The 20188-nt window shown below is 32.8% G+C and overlaps 1 protein-coding gene across 1 annotated transcript in view; it reads right to left on the reverse strand.

Moving 5' to 3' along the window:
* LOC100377456 (inositol polyphosphate 5-phosphatase OCRL-like) overlaps positions 1–20188 on the reverse strand; it is a 40720-nt gene that overhangs the window by 7416 nt on the left and 13116 nt on the right. The window contains exons 8-19 of the mRNA XM_085504955.1: positions 17893–18051; positions 16235–16451; positions 14830–14946; positions 13335–13513; positions 10379–10490; positions 8812–8921; positions 6202–6337; positions 3643–3753; positions 2464–2629; positions 1990–2111; positions 1649–1759; positions 438–545 (exon numbers count right to left, since the gene is read on the reverse strand). Of these exons, the coding sequence (XP_085361081.1) occupies positions 438–545; positions 1649–1759; positions 1990–2111; positions 2464–2629; positions 3643–3753; positions 6202–6337; positions 8812–8921; positions 10379–10490; positions 13335–13513; positions 14830–14946; positions 16235–16451; positions 17893–18051 (1648 nt within the window). The remainder of the gene's footprint in view (positions 1–437; positions 546–1648; positions 1760–1989; positions 2112–2463; positions 2630–3642; positions 3754–6201; positions 6338–8811; positions 8922–10378; positions 10491–13334; positions 13514–14829; positions 14947–16234; positions 16452–17892; positions 18052–20188) is intronic.

Raw genomic sequence — 20188 nt, forward strand, 5'->3', positions numbered from 1 at the left:
TCACAAATCTTATTTTTAAAACATCATTCTGAAAACTAAGAACATTCGAAAATCTCATTTTAAATTAATTTGGACAGATCAAACTTGACTCATGCATAAATTAAGAGAAGAAAAAATCAACAGGCAAAAAAAATCTGACTATGAATTGTATTCAAAATGAGACATCCAAAAGGTTGTAATATTCTCTATACGTGTCAGTAAATGTACAATATGAGTGAGGTAGGATCTTTCTCAAATTATTTAATGTGAGACAGAGAAACATTCAAACTTCAAAAACTGTTATATAATATTCTCTAAATGCTGCTTGACAGCCCCAAAATTATTTAAACTTGGTCAGCCTTTTTCTTGGTTCAGGCAGTTTTTGTGGATTTTATGAACACGATTGAAACGCAAAAAAATAGGTTTGAATCTTGAGACTGACAGATAGGTCAACTTACGACTTTGGTTCCGTTTCGAAAGAGATGATCAACCAGCATCCAGACTTCCTTGGGAATATCAAAAGCCTGGAATGGTTCTACTTGTTGGGAATTAGACGGGTCACTCTCCTGTCATGAAAAATAAGAAAGTTTTCCAGTCAGTGGTGATCAGTCAAATAACAGTCAAGCATGTTTTATATACACATAATCCTTTGTACCGGTATTCCATTTTTTATCAGAACATTATGATGGAATTTTGTCATGGCAACGGTTTGTCAAAGCTTTGATTCATTTGACTGAATACTTTATCCATATTGTGAGTTACACAAAAAATTGGTACCGGTAATGGTAGTACAATTTTATCTGGTACACCAGGTAAGTTTCATCAGAAATTGATTCACAGTAGCGTGGTGGTCTACATAAATTAACTTTGGCTGGTGAAGATTGACTGAAATCTTAGCAATTTCAAAAAAATATATATTTTTTCATAAATTAGCTTAGGTAAAATCTGTCTAAAAATGCATTTTTGACAGTATTTATTTAACTATAAAATAGTTGTAAATGACCCAAAATACAATTTTTGGAAGATCAACTCAAAAATCTATACAGGCCAACTATACACCCCTGCAGATTAACCATATATTTTGATAGTAATCGGCTGAATATTAAGTTATCACGTTCATAAAGTTTATGACCACAATGCCAACACTGGACAAATTTAAATACTAAAACTTTCCTTTTAATTCATTACAGGCAAGCAAAAAATTGTTTGTTTTTTTATAAATTAGCTAAAGTAAAATAACAATCTGTATAAAAACAAAGGTTTTACAACAAATATTCCACTATTCTTGAGGGCGGACTTTTTCATCGCTTAGCAACCATCATGGTGAAAACAAAGATCGAAAACTCCTAGAAAACTGTATTTTGGGATAGTTGCTGAGACTCTCCTAACAGCGTAACTAGATTATCCCTACATGTGTAATGTATATAAATTTGGTTGCTCAGGATTACTTCAAAGTTGAGTTTGTGCTGTTTTCTCGACTTGACCGGTGTTCCACAGCAGCTTGCACAGAGACCATAGAAATACATGGTACACTGGTGCTTATTTTGGCAATGTAGAACGTTCTGTGACGTAGCTTTGCCAGTAAATAAAATACATCACATACTGTCCATTTATCAGTACTAATCTCCACATATTATAACTTAAATTATGTAAAAAGTGTTCCCATTACCATTTGAAACAGTAACTCTATCGGTATTTCTCTGATTGGTCCATGCATTCTAACCAAGGCTTCAATAGAAGCGCCAAAACTACTGGGTATGTAGTTTCCTGATATTGAGATGTTTGCAAAGTTAAGGATAAAAAACATGGTAGCCATGGTTACAAACATACACATTGAAAAATGATGTTTTGAGCAAAAATAAATTTAAAAAAAAAATGAAATATCCTACAATTAAAAATAAAATTGGAAATGCAATTTGAAGTGATATAAATATCCAAAATGAATGTCAAAGAAATTGTGTGTGTGTTTCTTTCTCTTTTTTTTTTTGACAGGTAAACTTAAAAGGATATGAAGAAATCTTTTCCGCCATCTAAGTGAAGTATTAGTATATCTTCCAATTTCTCTCCAGCATTAAGGGATGAAGCAGACATCTTGTCAACGAGAACTATGAACTTGACTTCTACCTTGTCCCCTGTAAATACAAACAAACAAAAATGTTTGAGTTTAACATGGTGTGTGGATATAGTCATTTTAATTAATTTTTTAAGGGGCGTGATTGACTAAGAACCGACCCTGTGCTTGAACTTCATAGAGGCACCAAAGCCAATTCCCATAATTCACAGTGAGTTGACTTTGTCACTTTTGATATTTCATCTATTATTCTTGTAAGTGCTAAGGCCATTTTATAAATTTTGGCTTTGAAGTTCAAGCCCTGCAAACCCCTAAAAATCATGATTTTTTAAGTTAAAGTAGATGGTAGGTAAGTAAGTGGAATACAAATACAATGCCACAAAAAACACCCCCAGAATGCAATTTTAACTTACCTGGCATAATAAAACACATAGAGGGCTCTGCTTCCAACCACGGTTTACAATACTTATTTTCATCTAATTTATTAATAAATTCAAACTGGACAGGAACTTGTCCTGAGTTTGTCACAGACAGTGACTGTTGCTGTTCTTCCTTGTACATAACGTTGCTGAAGACAAACTGGGGGGAGATGCAAAAGACAAAGTAAATGTCAAATTAATAAGCATTTTACAAAACAAGGTTGTGGAAAAAAAGAGCCAAAGATTTTGGTTCTGGAGCAAAATATAACCCATTATTGGAATGATCGCCCAGGGCAATATTTTAGAAAAACATGGTAGTATAAATTTCCTATTCATAATCATCGTCACTTATAAAATGACCAAAGCACATACTTTGTATTCATTCTCAAAACTATACACATTTAAGAACAACTTAATACACCTCTACACTGCTCCTACGCCTGTGTACATTTTTACATTTAATTTACTATTTTCAAGATTACACACATGCAAAAAGCATACATGACCCCATAAACTGAACACTCTCTAAATTGAACAACTCTGTAAACTGAACACTCTTAATTGAACTCCTCTGTAAACTGAACACTCTAAATTGAACTCCTCTGTAAACTGAACACTCTCTAAATTGAACTCCTCTGTAAACTGAACACTCTAAATTGAACTCCTCTGTAAACTGAACACTCTCTAAATTGAACTCTTCTGTAAACTGAACACTCTAAATTGAACTCCTCTGTAAACTGAACACTCTCTAAATTGAACTTCTCTGTAAGCTGAATACTCTCTAAATTGAACTCCTCTGTAAACTGAACACTCTAAACTGAACTCCTCTGTAAACTGAACACTGTCCAGTTGAACTCCTCTAAATTGAACTCCTCTGTAAACTGAACACTCTCTAAACTTAACTCCCCAGTAAACTGAACACTAAACTGAACAATCTAAACTGAACTCCTCCGTAAAGTGAACACTCTCTAAACTGAACTCCTCTGTAAACTGAACACTTTTACAATGTTCTCAGTTCCTTTTGGTGTCCATTTTAGACAGCTTTCATTGTGTACAAAAACTCTATAAACCGAACACCTCTGTAAAGTGATCGAATTCTCACTCTTTTTTTTGTGTTCAGCTTAGGCAGGTTTCACTGTATAGAAACTACACTGCACACAACTAATGACATACCTCCAGCTTACTGAGACTGACTTGTGGCAAGAATTCGTTTTCTAGACGATCTAATTGTCTTATCACATCTTCATACACTTTCTTGTATCTCTTCTCATCAATTGTTTTCACCTAGAAAAGACATCAAAATGATTTAGGAGTCACACATTAAATAACATACATGTATTCAGGTTTTAGACAGATGAGTCTAATTAGGAAGTACTTAGTATTAATTATTATTACACTACAATTGTTACTTCAGACTAAAATATGCAAAATGAGGCAATTAATTAACCTGATTAATATCCTAAATGTGTATTGTATCTAAAGCTAATGAAACCTGTGAACTAGTGTGTAGAGATACTTGTAGCCAATATATGAGCTCAATATCTTCAATACAGCACTGATTGAATGTCTATCTGCAATTATGATCAGATATGATATTTACGCATTTTTAATTAGATTATATGACCATACATGGTTATTAATTATCTTGGTCAGATCTAGTGTGCAATGTCTTCAATACAGCACTGATTGAATGTCTATCTGCAATTATGATCAGATATGATATTTATGCATTTTTAATTAGATCGCATGACCATATATGGTTATTAATTATCTTGGTCAGATCTAGTGTGCAATGTCTTCAATAAAGCACTGATTGAATGCCTATCTGCAATTATGATCAGATATGATATTTATGCATTTTTAATTAGATCGCATGACCATATATGGTTATTAATTATCTTGGTCAGATCTAGTGTGCAATGTCTTCAATAAAGCACTGATTGAATGCCTATCTGCAATTATGATCAGATATGATATTTATGCATTTTTAATTAGATCGCATGACCATATATGGTTATTAATTATCTTGGTCAGATCTAGTGTGCAATGTCTTCAATACAGCACTGATTGAATGTCTATCTGCAATTATGATCAGATATGATATTTATGCATTTTTAATTAGATCGCATGACCATGAATGGTTATTAATTATCTTGGTCAGATCTAGTGTGCAATGTCTTCAATAAAGCACTGATTGAATGTCTATCTGCAATTATGATCAGATATGATATTTATGCATTTTTAATTAGATCGCATGACCATATATGGTTATTAATTATCTTGGTCAGATCTAGTGTGCAATGTCTTCAATACAGCACTGATTGAATGTCTATCTGCAATTATGATCAGATATGATATTTACGCATTTTTAATTAGATTATATGACCATACATGGTTATTAATTATCTTGGTCAGATCTAGTGTGCAATGTCTTCAATACAGCACTGATTGAATGTCTATCTGCAATTATGATCAGATATGATATTTATGCATTTTTAATTAGATCGCATGACCATATATGGTTATTAATTATCTTGGTCAGATCTAGTGTGCAATGTCTTCAATAAAGCACTGATTGAATGCCTATCTGCAATTATGATCAGATATGATATTTATGCATTTTTAATTAGATCGCATGACCATATATGGTTATTAATTATCTTGGTCAGATCTAGTGTGCAATGTCTTCAATACAGCACTGATTGAATGTCTATCTGCAATTATGATCAGATATGATATTTATGCATTTTTAATTAGATCGCATGACCATGAATGGTTATTAATTATCTTGGTCAGATCTAGTGTGCAATGTCTTCAATAAAGCACTGATTGAATGTCTATCTGCAATTATGATCAGATATGATATTTATGCATTTTTAATTAGATCGCATGACCATATATGGTTATTAATTATCTTGGTCAGATCTAGTGTGCAATGTCTTCAATACAGCACTGATTGAATGTCTATCTGCAATTATGATCAGATATGATATTTACGCATTTGTAATTAGATCGCATGACCATATATGGTTATTAATTATCTTGGTCAGATCTAGTGTGCAATGTCTTCAATAAAGCACTGATTGAATGTCTATCTGCAATTATGATCAGATATGATATTTACGCATTTTTAATTAGATCGCATGACCATATATGGTTATTAATTATCTTGGTCAGATCTAGTGTGCAATGTCTTCAATACAGCACTGATTGAATGTCTATCTGCAATTATGATCAGATATGATATTTACGCATTTTTAATTAGATCGCATGACCATATATGGTTAATAATTATCTTGGTCAGATCTAGTGTGCAATGTCTTCAATACAGCACTGATTGAATGTCTATCTGCAATTACGATCAGATATGATGTTTACGCATTTTTAGTTAGATTATATGACCATATAGGGTTATTAATTATGTTAATCAGATCTAGTGTGCAATGTCTTAAATACAACACTGTGTGAATGTTTTTATCTGCAGTAGACACTGGTAACCGCTATATCCCCAGTCAGCAACATGCCAGGGGATTATAGTGGTTCGTTCCTAAAACAGATCTACATATTAGAGGGCCAAGTTCAAACTATTGTAATACATGAAAACAAAATTATGCAGAAGTCACTAAGAAATTTTCAATGCTATAAGTTTACAGCATTTCTGCTGACAACAACCATTTATCAGCTATTTAACAAAATGAAGTGTAAATTTCAAACACATAAGAATAAACTCACCTGTACATCGAATATACTACTAACAGGTTTATGGTCACTGATCTTAAGCGCCATGTGACCTCTATATTTCAACTGTCGAATACTCTCACCTCGATACAAGATTCTATCACACCATGCCGGTGCTCGGTTCTTTTCGCTGTAACGATGAAAAATAAAAAAAAACATTATAATACAAACCTTACACTTATGTGGTAAGGTTGAGAGAGTATCAAGCTGGTTTGGAAGATGTTGATTAAAGGGACATACCACTTTACAGCTGATATTAAAAATGTTGTTAATCAAAAAATCAGCATTGTAGGTTAGTGACATTACTCAATTTCTTGCAATTATCCAAAACTGAAGTCTTCATGTTGGTCTAATGTCCTGAATAATAAAATTGTATCGTTGGCAACACATAGCTGAAAGCCTTCTAAATTTTTAGTAGTTTGGTCAAAATACAAATCTGAAAGTTATGGCATTCACAAATTATAGAACAAGTTATACTGGTATTTGTGTGGTAAACAGGTCATATGGTGATATTTGTGTGGTAAACAGGTCATATGGTGATATATGTGTGGTAAACAGGTCATATGGTGATATCTGTGTGGTAAACAGGTCGTATGGTGATATTTGTGTAGTAAACAGATCATATGGTGATATCTGTGTGGTAAACAGGTCATATGGTTTTATATGTGTGGTAAACAGGTCATATGGTTTTATGTGTGTGGTAAACAGATCATGTGGTGATATTTGTGTGGTAAACAGGTCATATGGTTCTGTGTTTGATAAACAGGTCATATGGTGATATTTGTGTGGTAAACAGGTCGTATGGTGATATTTGTGTAGTAAACAGATCATATGGTGATATTTGTGTGGTAAACAGGTCATATGGTGATATCTGAGTGGTAAACAGGTCATATGGTTTTATATGTGTGGTAAACAGGTCATATGGTTTTATGTGTGTGGTAAACAGGTCATATGGTGATACCTGAGTGGTAAAAAGGTCATATGGTTCTATTTGTGTGGTAAACAGATCATGTGGTGATATTTGTGTGGTAAACAGGTCATATGGTTCTGTGTTTGATAAACAGGTCATATGGTGATATTTGTGTGGTAAACAGGTCATATGGTGATATACGTGTGGTAAACAGGTCATATGGTGATATACGTGTGGTAAACATGTCATATGGTGATATTTGTGTGGTAAACAGGTCATATGGTGATATGTGTGGTAAACTGGTCATATGGTGATATATGTGTGGTAAACAGGTCATATGGTGATATATGTGTGGTAAACATGTCATATGGTGATATATGTGTGGTAAACAGGTCATATGGTGATATACGTGTGGTAAACAGGTCATATGGTGATATCTGTGTGGTAAACAGGTCATATGGTGATATTTGTGTGGTAAACAGGTCATATGGTGATATTTGTGTGGTAAACAGGTCATATGGTGATATTTGTGTGGTAAACAGGTCATATGGTGATATCTGAGTGGTAAACAGGTCATATGGTTTTATTTGTGTGGTTAACAGGTCATATGGTGATATTTGTGTGGTAAACAGGTCATATGGTGATATTTGTGTGGTAAACAGGTCATACGGTTTTATTTGTGTGGTTAACAGGTCATATGGTTTTATTTGTGTGGTTAACAGGTCATATGGTGATATTTGTGTGGTAAACAGGTCATATGGTTCTATTTGTGTGGTTAACAGGTCATATTGTTCTATTTGTGTGGTAAACAGGTCATATGGTTCTATTTGTGTGGTAAACAGGTCATATGGTGATATCTGAGTGGTAAACAGGTCATATGGTGATATTTGTGTGGTAAACAGGTCATATGGTGATATATGTGTGGTAAACAGGTCATATGGTGATATTTGTGTGGTTAACAGGTCATATGGTTTTATTTGTGTGGTTAACAGATCATATGGTGATATTTGTGTGGTAAACAGGTCATATGGTTCTATTTGTGTAGTTAACAGGTCATATTGTTCTATTTGTGTGGTAAACAGGTCATATGGTTCTATTTGTGTGGTAAACAGGTCATATGGTGATATTTGTGTGGTAAACAGGTCATATGGTTTTATTTGTGTGGTTAACAGGTCATATGGTGATATATGTGTGGTAAACAGGTCATATGGTGATATTTGTGTGGTAAACAGGTCATACGGTTTTATTTGTGTGGTTAACAGGTCATATGGTTTTATTTGTGTGGTTAACAGGTCATATGGTGATATTTGTGTGGTTAACAGGTCATATGATGATATATGTGTGGTAAACAGGTCATATGGTTCTATTTGTGTGGTTAACAGGTCATATTGTTCTATTTGTGTGGTAAACAGGTCATATGGTTCTATTTGTGTGGTAAACAGGTCATATGGTGATATCTGAGTGGTAAACAGGTCATATGGTGATATCTGAGTGATAAACAGGTCATATGGTTTTATTTGTGTGGCAAACAGGTCATATGGTTCTATTTGTGTGGTTAACAGGTCATATGGTTCTATTTGTGTGGTAAATAGGTCATATGGTTCTATTTGTGTGGTAAACAGGTCATATGGTGATATTTGTGTGGTAAATAGGTCATATGGTTCTATTTGTGTGGTAAACAGATCATATCATACCTTGAATCCCATGAATCTGTGCCGCTATCATATTTATATGTCGGTAAAAAATTAATTTCTCCTTCGGTGAATCCAATAAATGCTTTCTGTATTCTCATTTGTCTGTTTAGCTGTATATGAATGAGTGAGAGAATTAAGAGTCTGTTAACAAACTACCATATTACAGCTCTTTCAGCAACAGGATCCATATTGCAGCCAAGACAGTTCACACTTTGATGTTGACACTATGTATCTAATTATGTAGATTACATCTACAACAAGGGAGGTGTTACCACTGTGGCACCAAGTGAGGTTTGTTTTGTCTGAGATAACTGAACTTATGTAAACGCATCTATGATTAAAACACACAAGTCACTTGAGTACACGTTGGTGTTTACTGGTTTTGTGTATTCTACTAGCAACTCTTATCAGACTTTATCTCAGTCAGGACTGCAATTTCAGATGCTGATGTTGAAAGAGCTGTAGTAACACATGCTTAAGAAATGACAGGAGTGTGTGTTTTGTCAAATGAAATCCCTGTATACTAGACCATTATAATATTGTTTATTTTAACGTATCACCAGCTCCATTTTTCCTATTTATATTGGCTATTCGCACAGGATTCTATCACCTTCAATGTGTTTATCATAGACACACCACTGTCATTTAATTATTAAGCACATGCTACTGAAAAGCAGACGGTATTGCAGAAAGTGACCTGGCATATCACCTATATTTTAATCATTATTCTGTATATTAATACATAGATAAATAAATATAAGTAGGCAAAACAATCATTTACTGTAAAATACTTTATTTTAGCTGGAATTATTTTTTGCAGAAAAGACTTTTTGGGTGTCTTGTATGGAATAAATTTTCACTGATTTTTTGACTTGTCGAATGTAAAATATAGGAAAAAAGGTATATTCGCTGGATTTTATTTTCACTGAATCATTCCTTTAGCGAAAATAAAGTATTTTACAGTACCGGTAGTCTGAAATATTGGAAAGCCAACAGTATTTAATTTAAGTACCAGGTATCACCATATCACCAATCAGGACATCGTTAAAGAAACCATGGTAACCATGGTAATTTTGCAGCACCTTATTATCATATAGATGAGTGTAAATTTACCTCTTCACCACTATTTCCATCTTTTCATTATAAATTCACAAAAGAGTCCCGTTTATAGTTTAAATATTTGGAGTAAAAACTGAAAATTTACGCAAATTTTGTCTATTAGCTCCAAATTTAAGGTTCGTTTTTTTTAGAAATATTGAATAATATAGGGGAAAAAAGGGCTGACAAATTTGGGCGAGAAAGTCTGGTGGTGAAAAGGTTAAGCCTGAAAGGTCATACAGGGATTCAATATTACTACGTACCAACATGCGTATCATAATATGTGTCAGCTGGATTGCTGTAGACAAGCCGCAAAAGCAGACTAATCCACACAGTCAACTAATCTGCATAGCTAACTAATCCCCACAGCTGACTAATCTCAACTGCCGGCATCCACGGAAATATCACTGTAATCAAGAATTTAATTTTCAGATATTCGGAATGGGCAAATGTTATCTGTGTCTGTTACCTGATCATATTCATATACATCTCTCAGCATGTCCTTTCGTATGAAACCTTTAACCTCATCTGCCGATAGCTCACTAATTCGGTAGTTCAAATCTCCAAGCCAGAAAATTGCACTGATGAACAAATGAAATCAACAAAATTATGAATTTCATAGATTTTCACCAAGCTGCAAATCTTGATGACTCCTTTCTTGTTTAAACAGAGGGCGGATGTTTCAAACGTAAACTATTATAGACATGGTGGTTTGTGCATAATGTTCACATTTTTATACTAGCGAGTTGCAAATCTTGATGAACTTATTCTTGAGAATGTCTAGGACAGAAAAGCACACAGGACCAATAGTTTTTATTATTCTATTTGATAGGAAGCCAGTTTTTCAATCAAAGAAAGCTTAGAAAGAACTCCCGTGTGCTGAGAGTATTGAAGACACATTAAAAATTAATTCAAAATTACTTGTACATGAGATATTGATAGAAAAGCTGAAAACTAATTATGTACATCAGGTAACTAATATGAACAGAACAGAACAAAAAAATTATGAATTATTATGCTAATTAGAGAATTAATATGAACAAATTTTAACCCAAAATTAATCAGGCCTGTCTATTGTCCTAGAGCATTTATGTACCAAATTTTATTCAAATGTGATGATCAGTAATTGAGATATCAGTGTTAATTAATTATGTTAATTAGGAGATTAATAAGCATAAATATTTACCAAAAACTAATTGGGTTTCTGCATAGTTCTCTTTAAAAGTTTCATTAAAATCCAATTTGTGGTTCTTTATATATCAGTGGAACATTATGCAAATTAGGTAATTAATATCCAATTAAAACTAATTAGGTCTCTGCATAATCCTAGAAGATCTATGTAGCAAGTCTCATTGAAATATGATGATTACTACTTGATATATCAAAAGCTGAAAATTAATTAATTATGCAAATTAGATAATTAATATGTACTCATATTACCCTAAAAACTATCAGGTTTGTGCAGTGTCCTATGACATATATGTACTAAGTGTCATTGAAATGTGATGATTACTACTTGAAATATCAAAAGCTGAAAATTAATTAATTATGCAAATTAGCTAATTAATATATACTGATATTAGCCTAAAACTATCAGGTCTGTGCAGTGTCCTATGATGTCTATGTACCAAATTTCATTGAAATGTGATGATTACTACTTGAAATATCAGAAGCTGAAAATTAATTAATTATGCAAATTAGGTAATTAATATGTACTCGTATTACCTTAAAAACTATCAGGTCTGTGCAGTGTCCTATGACATCTATGTACCAAGTGTCATTGAAATGTGATGATTACTACTTGAAATATCAAAAGCTGAAAATTAATTAATTATGGAAATTAGGTAATTAATATGTACTCATATTACCTTAAAAACTATCAGGTCTGTGCAGTGTCCTATGACATCTATGTACCAAGTTTCATTGAAATGTGATGATTACTACTTGAAATATCAAAAGCTGAAAATTAATTAATTATGCTAATTAGGTAATTAATATCTACTGATATTACCCAAAAAACTATCAGGTCTGTGCAGTGTCCTATGACATCTATGTACCAAATTTCATTGAAATGTGATGATTACTACTTGAAATATCAAAAGCTGAAATATAATTAATTATGCTAATTAGGTAATTAATATGTACTCGTATTACCCTAAAAACTATCAGGTCTGTGCAGTGTCCTATGACATCTATGTACTAAGTGTCATTGAAATGTGATGATTAGTACTTGAAATATCAAAAGCTGAAAATTAATTAATTATGCAAATTAGGTAATTAATATGTACTCATATTACCCTAAAAACTATCAGGTCTGTGCAGTGTCCTATGACATCTATGTACCAAGTTTCATTGAAATGTGACAATTACTACTTGAAATATCAAAAGCTGAAAATTAATTAATTATGCTAATTAGGTAATTAATATCTACTGATATTACTCTAAAAACTTTCAGGTTTGTGCAGTGTCCTATGACATCTATGTACCAAGTTTTATTGAAATGTGATGATTAGTACTTGAGATATCAGTGGAAAAGCCAAAAATTGATTAATCATTATGCAAATTAGGTAATTAATATTGCACAGATTTTTACCCAAAACTAATCAAATCTGCGCATTAGTTTGGAGCATCTGTGTGCCAAGTTTCATCAAAATCCAATGAGTGGTTCTTTAGATATCAGTGGAACAGTCATGAAACAGCCAAAAATCAGCTAATTATCATGCAAATTAGGTAATTAATATGCATGGATTTTTACCAAAACCTAATCAAATCTGCGCATTGGTCCAGAGCATCTATGCACCAAGTTTCATCAAAAACTGATGTATGGTTCTTGAGATATCAGTGGAACAGACGGACACACACACACATACAGACAAACTAACTGCAACGACTCCCTTTTTGTGCTTCGCACACGGGAGTCAAAAATAAAATATCATACACATAGTGTACACATTTTTATACTAATGTGTGAACCTATGTTGTAAAATCACTTGAAATGCTAAAACTGGGCACACATCTTGCTACTAGTTACAAATTGGCAGTCTTCTACTACTTAGAGACCGTTAACTTGCTACATCTGGTGACAAAACACACTCCATAAATCCAACACTTCCCTGTTTATTTAACCAAGTTATGCTCCCAAAATGAATGAAGTCAGCTGTAGGATTGAACCAAACACTGCCCCTGAAGCAATAATGACCATTGCCACTGTAGCACACCTAGGTATGAACACATTATACAGATACACTGAGATAGACTTCAACACATAGCTGTTAATATTATATACGATTAGAATTTAATTGTTAAATCCTCATAAAGTCTACAAAATGATTGTGTTTATACTCACTCACACACTATCATGTCAGTGGAATACCAGTAGAAAGAAAACTATATATTTATGTTTTGAAGGCGTTGATGACACTTACTCATGTTGTGATATATGTAGTGGTGATCCAAAGTCTTTAAATAACATTCTCGAGCAAATGTCGTTGTAATCTTGATTTCGTCGTTCGTATTCTTCCACATGAGCGGCGAGATGCGAATTGATAAACACAAACGTGGTGTTGTGAAAGACAAGTCGTACACCCACACCGCCTTTGTTACCCTGCGGACAATGAAAGCAACAACATTACAAATACTGCTTATACATGTGTGAGAACACACAAGTCATTATAGTTGTATTATCTTTACTTGTCTCTCTGCCGATACTCAGAATTTGTTTTTTAAAACAATAAGACATCATTTGGTAATTAAAAGTAAATACACCAAAGAATGTTTAATATTTTTTTTTTTTTTAAATATTTTTTTGTGCCAGGCAACAGTTCTGATCATTGAGCATCACTGTTGTCTCTCCTGATTTTTTTTTTGTATGTGCAAATTACAAAATGAAATGCACCAATGTACTATTACTGGTATATTCAATGTATACACAAAGTTTGAACAATATTTGTCTATTCACAACAAAGTTACTGAATGGTGGAAATACTGTAAATGCATTGCACTGGGTTTTAATTTAGCTATTTTCTCTGATAAGTAAAATTTTTAAAACTCCTTGTTTCCTTGACAAATTCGTGAAATTAAAACAGTGAATATGCTAAAAACATCAAAATAGTGAAATTATATGTCAGTGAAAATAAATAGTTTTACAGTACTTGACTTGAAAGAGTTTTAAATATTAAAATGTCCACCACACGGCCATTATGAATTAGATTGAGAAACATGCATGTATTTTTGTGTTACATGATGTACGAAGCATGTGTAAAGCTTGTCAGAGATATGGCTCTGAAAAAGCACTCATTAACACAAAATGACCGCCAGTCAGAATACAATCTGTAAAACAATGTCCAATGTATGTACAAAGTTTGAGTGAAATCCTTCAATGCATGACCAAGATCTAGTTTGAAAATGATAGAAATGCCATTTTTTTATGATGAATTTTTAGCAATATAATAGTCATCAATCGGCCATCTTGAATCAGATTACATAATTAATACACATGCATATGTATCCTAAGATGTACATGTTATGTGTAAAGTTTGATTAAGGCAAGATTGAGATACAGATGCGAGACACACAGAAGTGAAAATGTAGATCCCTGTTTCTGGCTTCATCTGATCAGGGAATAAAAATACAAAATATACTGTAAAATACTTTATTTTCGCTTGGAATTAATTATCTCTACCTTATTTTTGTTGAAGGAATGATTCAGTGAAAATAAAATCCATTTAAACTTTTTTTCCTATATTTTACATTCAACTTGTCAAAAAATCAGTGAAAATAAATTCCATACAAAACACCCAAAAAGTATTTTCAGCGAAAATTAATTCCAGCTAAAATAAAGTATTTCACAGTAATAGAAAGTACATTATCACATTAGTCAGTGTGTTAAATTATGCAATTCTTTTTCATTATTTTACTCACCATTTTACCCATAATTCCAGTTCCAACTGTCTCCGCTGCAACGTCAGTGATATAGGAAGCTAGTTCATGTTTAGCAAATACAATCAACATCATCCCAACTAAACGAATAAGTTTTATCTAAAAGAATAGCAAATACAAAAAGAGAAAGAATGACAAATTTGGATTCATAGTTAAAAATAATTACAGTAATAAATTCTCAAGTTCAAGTTAAATTAAACTTTGCAATCTGATGTGCAATAATATATAGCGCAAACTGTTATTAATTTTTAAAAGGACGATCATATTGCTTATATTTCAAAAGGCAGTGGTTGTCGCGTCATGCATGTCCAATATATGGGTCTCATATAAACAAAGATGGCGACTTTGACTGTTGTGCAGATCAATGAGTAAAAACTGATACATTACTAAGCTTTAACTAGGTAATTTCTTTGGTGATTAGAAGGTATCAAAGGAGTCATCGATGGTAATTAGTGCATGGCGTGCCAAGGTGATAACTTCATACTTGTGATTTCCATTGGAGCACATTGGATTGTGGGAAAATCAACGTTTATCAACACAAATGTTGCACATGCACGGCGATCGCTGGTCTTTAAATAAAAATTGACAACAACAAATTTGATTTTACTGTTTACATTATGATTGCGACATTGTTACAAACAGTGATTTTCCCAACTCCAAGTTACCAATTTTTTAATATGGCGTCCATATCTTGCCAATGTGTGGCGCAAGGATCACCATCCTTTAAATGAATGAACAAGATTTTATCGTCACTATTATGATATCCAAGTTTAAAAATGATTGTGACCACAAGAAACAAGTTAACGTCGGGGACAACAACAATACTGACACAGACATTTTCCCCTTATATACCATTCCCTTCATTACGAGCAAGCTAATAATAATCATTTCCATTTATTTCATGAGGAAGTTCTTCCTAAAAAAACAACTTCAGTGCATGAAACAGATGACATGTGAACACCATGTGCAGACAATATAGATATTTTCAATCCCAATGTAGCTTTGATGTGATTTGTTTTGAATAAAGACCATGTTAAATTATTCCACAAAAGTTATAAATACATCTGCCATTATTCGTCTTTGCTTAATTATTTGTTTGTCGGACTTGAACAGCTTCATGAATAATTAATTACATGATATAATGCTCAGTGTCGTCATTCATGAACTTATGCTATTCCCTTCCAAACAACTTGCTTGATTCGTTACTATTCAATTAATTTGAAGTGTTATGTACAGCTTATTTCAACTGAAAAGGTATTTGCAAAAAGTGATTTTTTTTTATAATTTCAATTCTCCATCAAAATTACAATTCCAAGTCAAATTTAAATCTACATTCTTTTCAATACCATTTGAATCTTATTCAGAAATACCGCCTGTTATCACTCACCTTCTTATAATTGGCCCTTGGGTGCAGTGCTTTGTAAACTCCTCGGAGCCACTCCTCCTCTCGAGGCGAGTCGTTGAATAGAAACGCTTCTTTACTCAGATCTAGTTCCTGAAACCCCACAGCGTAGATATCAGGTGGCTCTGCATCACAAGCCAGCCACGGACCAAGATCCTCTGCACATGACTTACCATTTACATTCCATGTGCCGATAAAAATCCTACAATGTAGTGTACTTTATGAAGTAATCATTGGTTTGGGACTACTGTAAAATGACTAAGGGAAGACGTCAAAAGATCGATGTCGGATAAAAAACTTAATTCCTTTAGTTTTTTTCCAAACCCCCCTACCCCCCACTAAAACTTAATTGATAAATATTGGTCATGGCGTCAGACTACATTCACCATTAAATACAAATTGATAATTGGACAGTAGTATAGCATAGCAGTTGGTTGTCGGGTGGGTGTAAAAAGATTTTACAAATGCACCTCGTTTGACGCAGATTTACACTCGAACCAAACCATTTTTCTGTGTTTTTTTCCCTTTTCGGTTATTTCTGTCCATGATCGGATAGAAAAAAAAAAAACTACAAACACTCCAAGATTTTTTTGACTTCATTAAAAAATAAAATCGTTTTTGTAGAATGGAAACTTTTTGAGGTCAAAACCCCCCACCCCCAAACTAAAGGAAATAAGTTTTTCATCCGACATCGATCTTTTGACGTCGTCCCTAATTTTCATTGGATTTAAATTTCACTGATTTACCATTTCAGGCATATTCAGTGGGTTTTAAATTCATAGTTTCATCATTTAGATAATGTGTTCTATGCTAAATTTTACATATTCACTGGGTTTTAATTTAGCGCATTTTTCATTCAGCGAAATAAGCAAAATTAAAACCCAGTGAATAATTAACCCTTTTACAGTATTGCACGATAGGCATAAATACACTGTATTTAGCATTTAGAATATTTTACTAATGATCTAAACTTGGACACATACTTTGAGCACAAAATAACTTTCAACCCTTCAAGTGCTGTCATTTTTCTCTGCAAAATTTGATGCTACATTTTGCCTATTTTTATGTTATTTTCTAAATTCTTTCGATAATTTCCTGTTGGCTACAAGTATTGATCAAAATATTCGAAAAATTATAAAAAAATTTGGTTTAAAATTTGTAAATGGAAACAATTAATTTTTTTAATTTTGCACTCAAGGGGTCAAATTCTTTCATCAGTAGAAGATTTTGTATTCCCAATAACAGATATTTGTTCTTAGTTTGTGTAATTTGCTCTGATTTCTCTTTCTTTTGACCAAATCCATGGATTACAGTTTTGTTCAACATTTCTTTTATAATATTGTCATAGATATGAAAAATAAAATTTATGATAGACGACACCAGTTTAATATTGATATGCAAATTAGGTATGCATTTAATATTGTTTTTGTTAAATTTGGTTATAGTGTGTTATTTTTCAGCAATATAGTACACTCCAGCATTTACTGCATCATATTGCAACATAAATACAAAAACCCTCAACCACACCTCCAACACCAACCCCCCCCCCCCTCTCCCCCACCTCACTCCCATACACCCCTGCACTCATTTCTGACCCAGTCATGTCATTTGATTACCATGGCAATGACTAGAATCTTACTGACCTGAATGGTTTCAAAACAGTGAATTCCGATTCTCGTTTTGACATGTGTAGTTTGACAATACCGTCCCGAACGCCAACAGGCCTTACAGCTGATCCCATCGTTTTCATCACGCCTGTTACGCTGCCACTACCGACGTCAACAAGGTTTTCTTCTGTACTCCTATTTGGAAATATAAAAAAATATTTGCTTAGGTCAATAGGGGTCATTTAAGTACAGTAGTATCTCCACACTCAAATTAAAGTTATTGATATGCTAATTATATCACTAATAATAGAATTACAAAATATGTAAATTTGTCACGAAAGACATGAAACAATACAGTTTTGGCCCTGTAACAAATTTGCTACTTTCAAATTTCACAAAGATTTCAAAATAAAGGCAATAATGTCAATTTTTTTATGTTTTTTCCAGGGGTTATAATATCACTGGTTTAAAGGAAGGTCGCCAAGCAGCATATGTTCAATGCATTTTACGGACGGTTTGACCTGTATGGAACACAACACGTCAGGACAACCACTGCCCGAGAATACATCGTCTGCCGCAAGCCCCCACAGACATACCAAAATCAATGGCAGAAAATAACATAAATTACACATATTTTAATATTAATACTGAGCATGTTTTTTTTTTTATTATTTTCTATTATATTTATATTAGAAACAAGAATTTTCAAATGTGGAATGATTATGAGATATCTCCAAGAGAGCAGGCAAAAAAAGTTCATAATGAGGAACTTATGTTCACCTGAGTGTGCAGTTCTAGGAATCCATACACACAGGGGCTGGATCAGAAAAATAGATGTTACATTGACCTATACTGTTATGTCTTTGTGTAGACTGTGTGATTATCATTGTAATAAAGCTATCATTATTATTTAAAGGGGCACTTCCAGTTAAGCCTAATCTCACAACAAATTTACTTTCTGGATTAAAATTACAATGGATAACAAAAGATAGATTAACTTTGTAAACAACATAAACAATAGTGTCCCATGATTCTTTGGTGCAATCCCTAGGCTTGGAAGGTTACCCTTTAAGATAAATCAAAACACCTGTCATTCAAGTTAAGAGGGAAAGGTCAAAGAATAAAAAATATAAATAATGTTTATACAAGTGGAAGAGCAAATAATTGACTGGTACTTGAAATTCTTGTTTGTATTATTCTGTATTATTACTATTGACTGTTACATTGTTAACAAATGACTTTCCAATGCCCATCGCTTATATATATTTAAAGTAAGTAATAACATATCGTATACGGTACTGTAAATACTATATTTTAGCTGAATTTATTTTTTTACTGATTTTTGACAATTTTAATTTAAAATATAGGAAAAGGGATATATTTGCTGGATTTTATTTTCACTGAATCATTCCTTCAGTGAAAATAGTGAAAATTAATTCCAAGTGAAAATAAAGTATTCTACAGTACTCTGTTCATTGAAATGCAGATTTTATAAAGAACAGAAAAACACACATGTGCATTATAAAATGACACGAATATGAAATGTTACAATTTTGAGGTAATGAACACTTTTAAAAATTTGACAAACCAATCTTTGTCTTATTATTAATGGACATATTTGGCATCCTTATTCTCATGCATTTGTTATTACATGTACTTGTTTATCATACGGAATTGAGTTTTGATTCAGAGACACGCTGGTATTTACATCAAAATCAAACATTACACTGGCCGAGAAACAGTTCCCGCACTTCACATCATACACGACATACGACAAATACCTGTGCTATATGTACAGTTGACACGCATCAAAGCCAACATCCAACAAATTTGAAGATAGGAATGACCAACGTCCAAAAGCTTGTGCGATATTAACAACATGACAATGATTCACAAATGCCATTTATAATGTATGCGGTTTAATTAGCATATCAAACGACCAGCGGTTAATAAATTACCTACTTCACATATCACACACACAGTGACATATATTTACATATCAAACCCTGCACCGTTCACTCACAAAGAGTCATTGATACTTTCCCACCCAAAATTATTGTACAAAACTCTAGATTCTAAGTGGCTAATGTTAAACTAAGTACATATTTTGACGACACAAACATTATATCCATATGTAAGGGAGAATAAATTTATATTCTTTAAAATACATTTCTAATAATGAGATCAGAGATAGAAGGTCTTATTATAATTTAAATACTGGTACATTCAATTTGTACTAAAATCATAAAGTTTAAAATTATAGAAACTTTATTTGAATTCTGCAATTCTTCTTGTTCTCCTTTCTTTCACCTGGAGAAGAATTGGCTTGCCC

Source organism: Saccoglossus kowalevskii, chromosome 11 (genome assembly GCF_978046115.1).
Source record: "Saccoglossus kowalevskii chromosome 11, keSacKowa6.1, whole genome shotgun sequence".
Lineage (NCBI taxonomy): Eukaryota > Metazoa > Hemichordata > Enteropneusta > Harrimaniidae > Saccoglossus > Saccoglossus kowalevskii.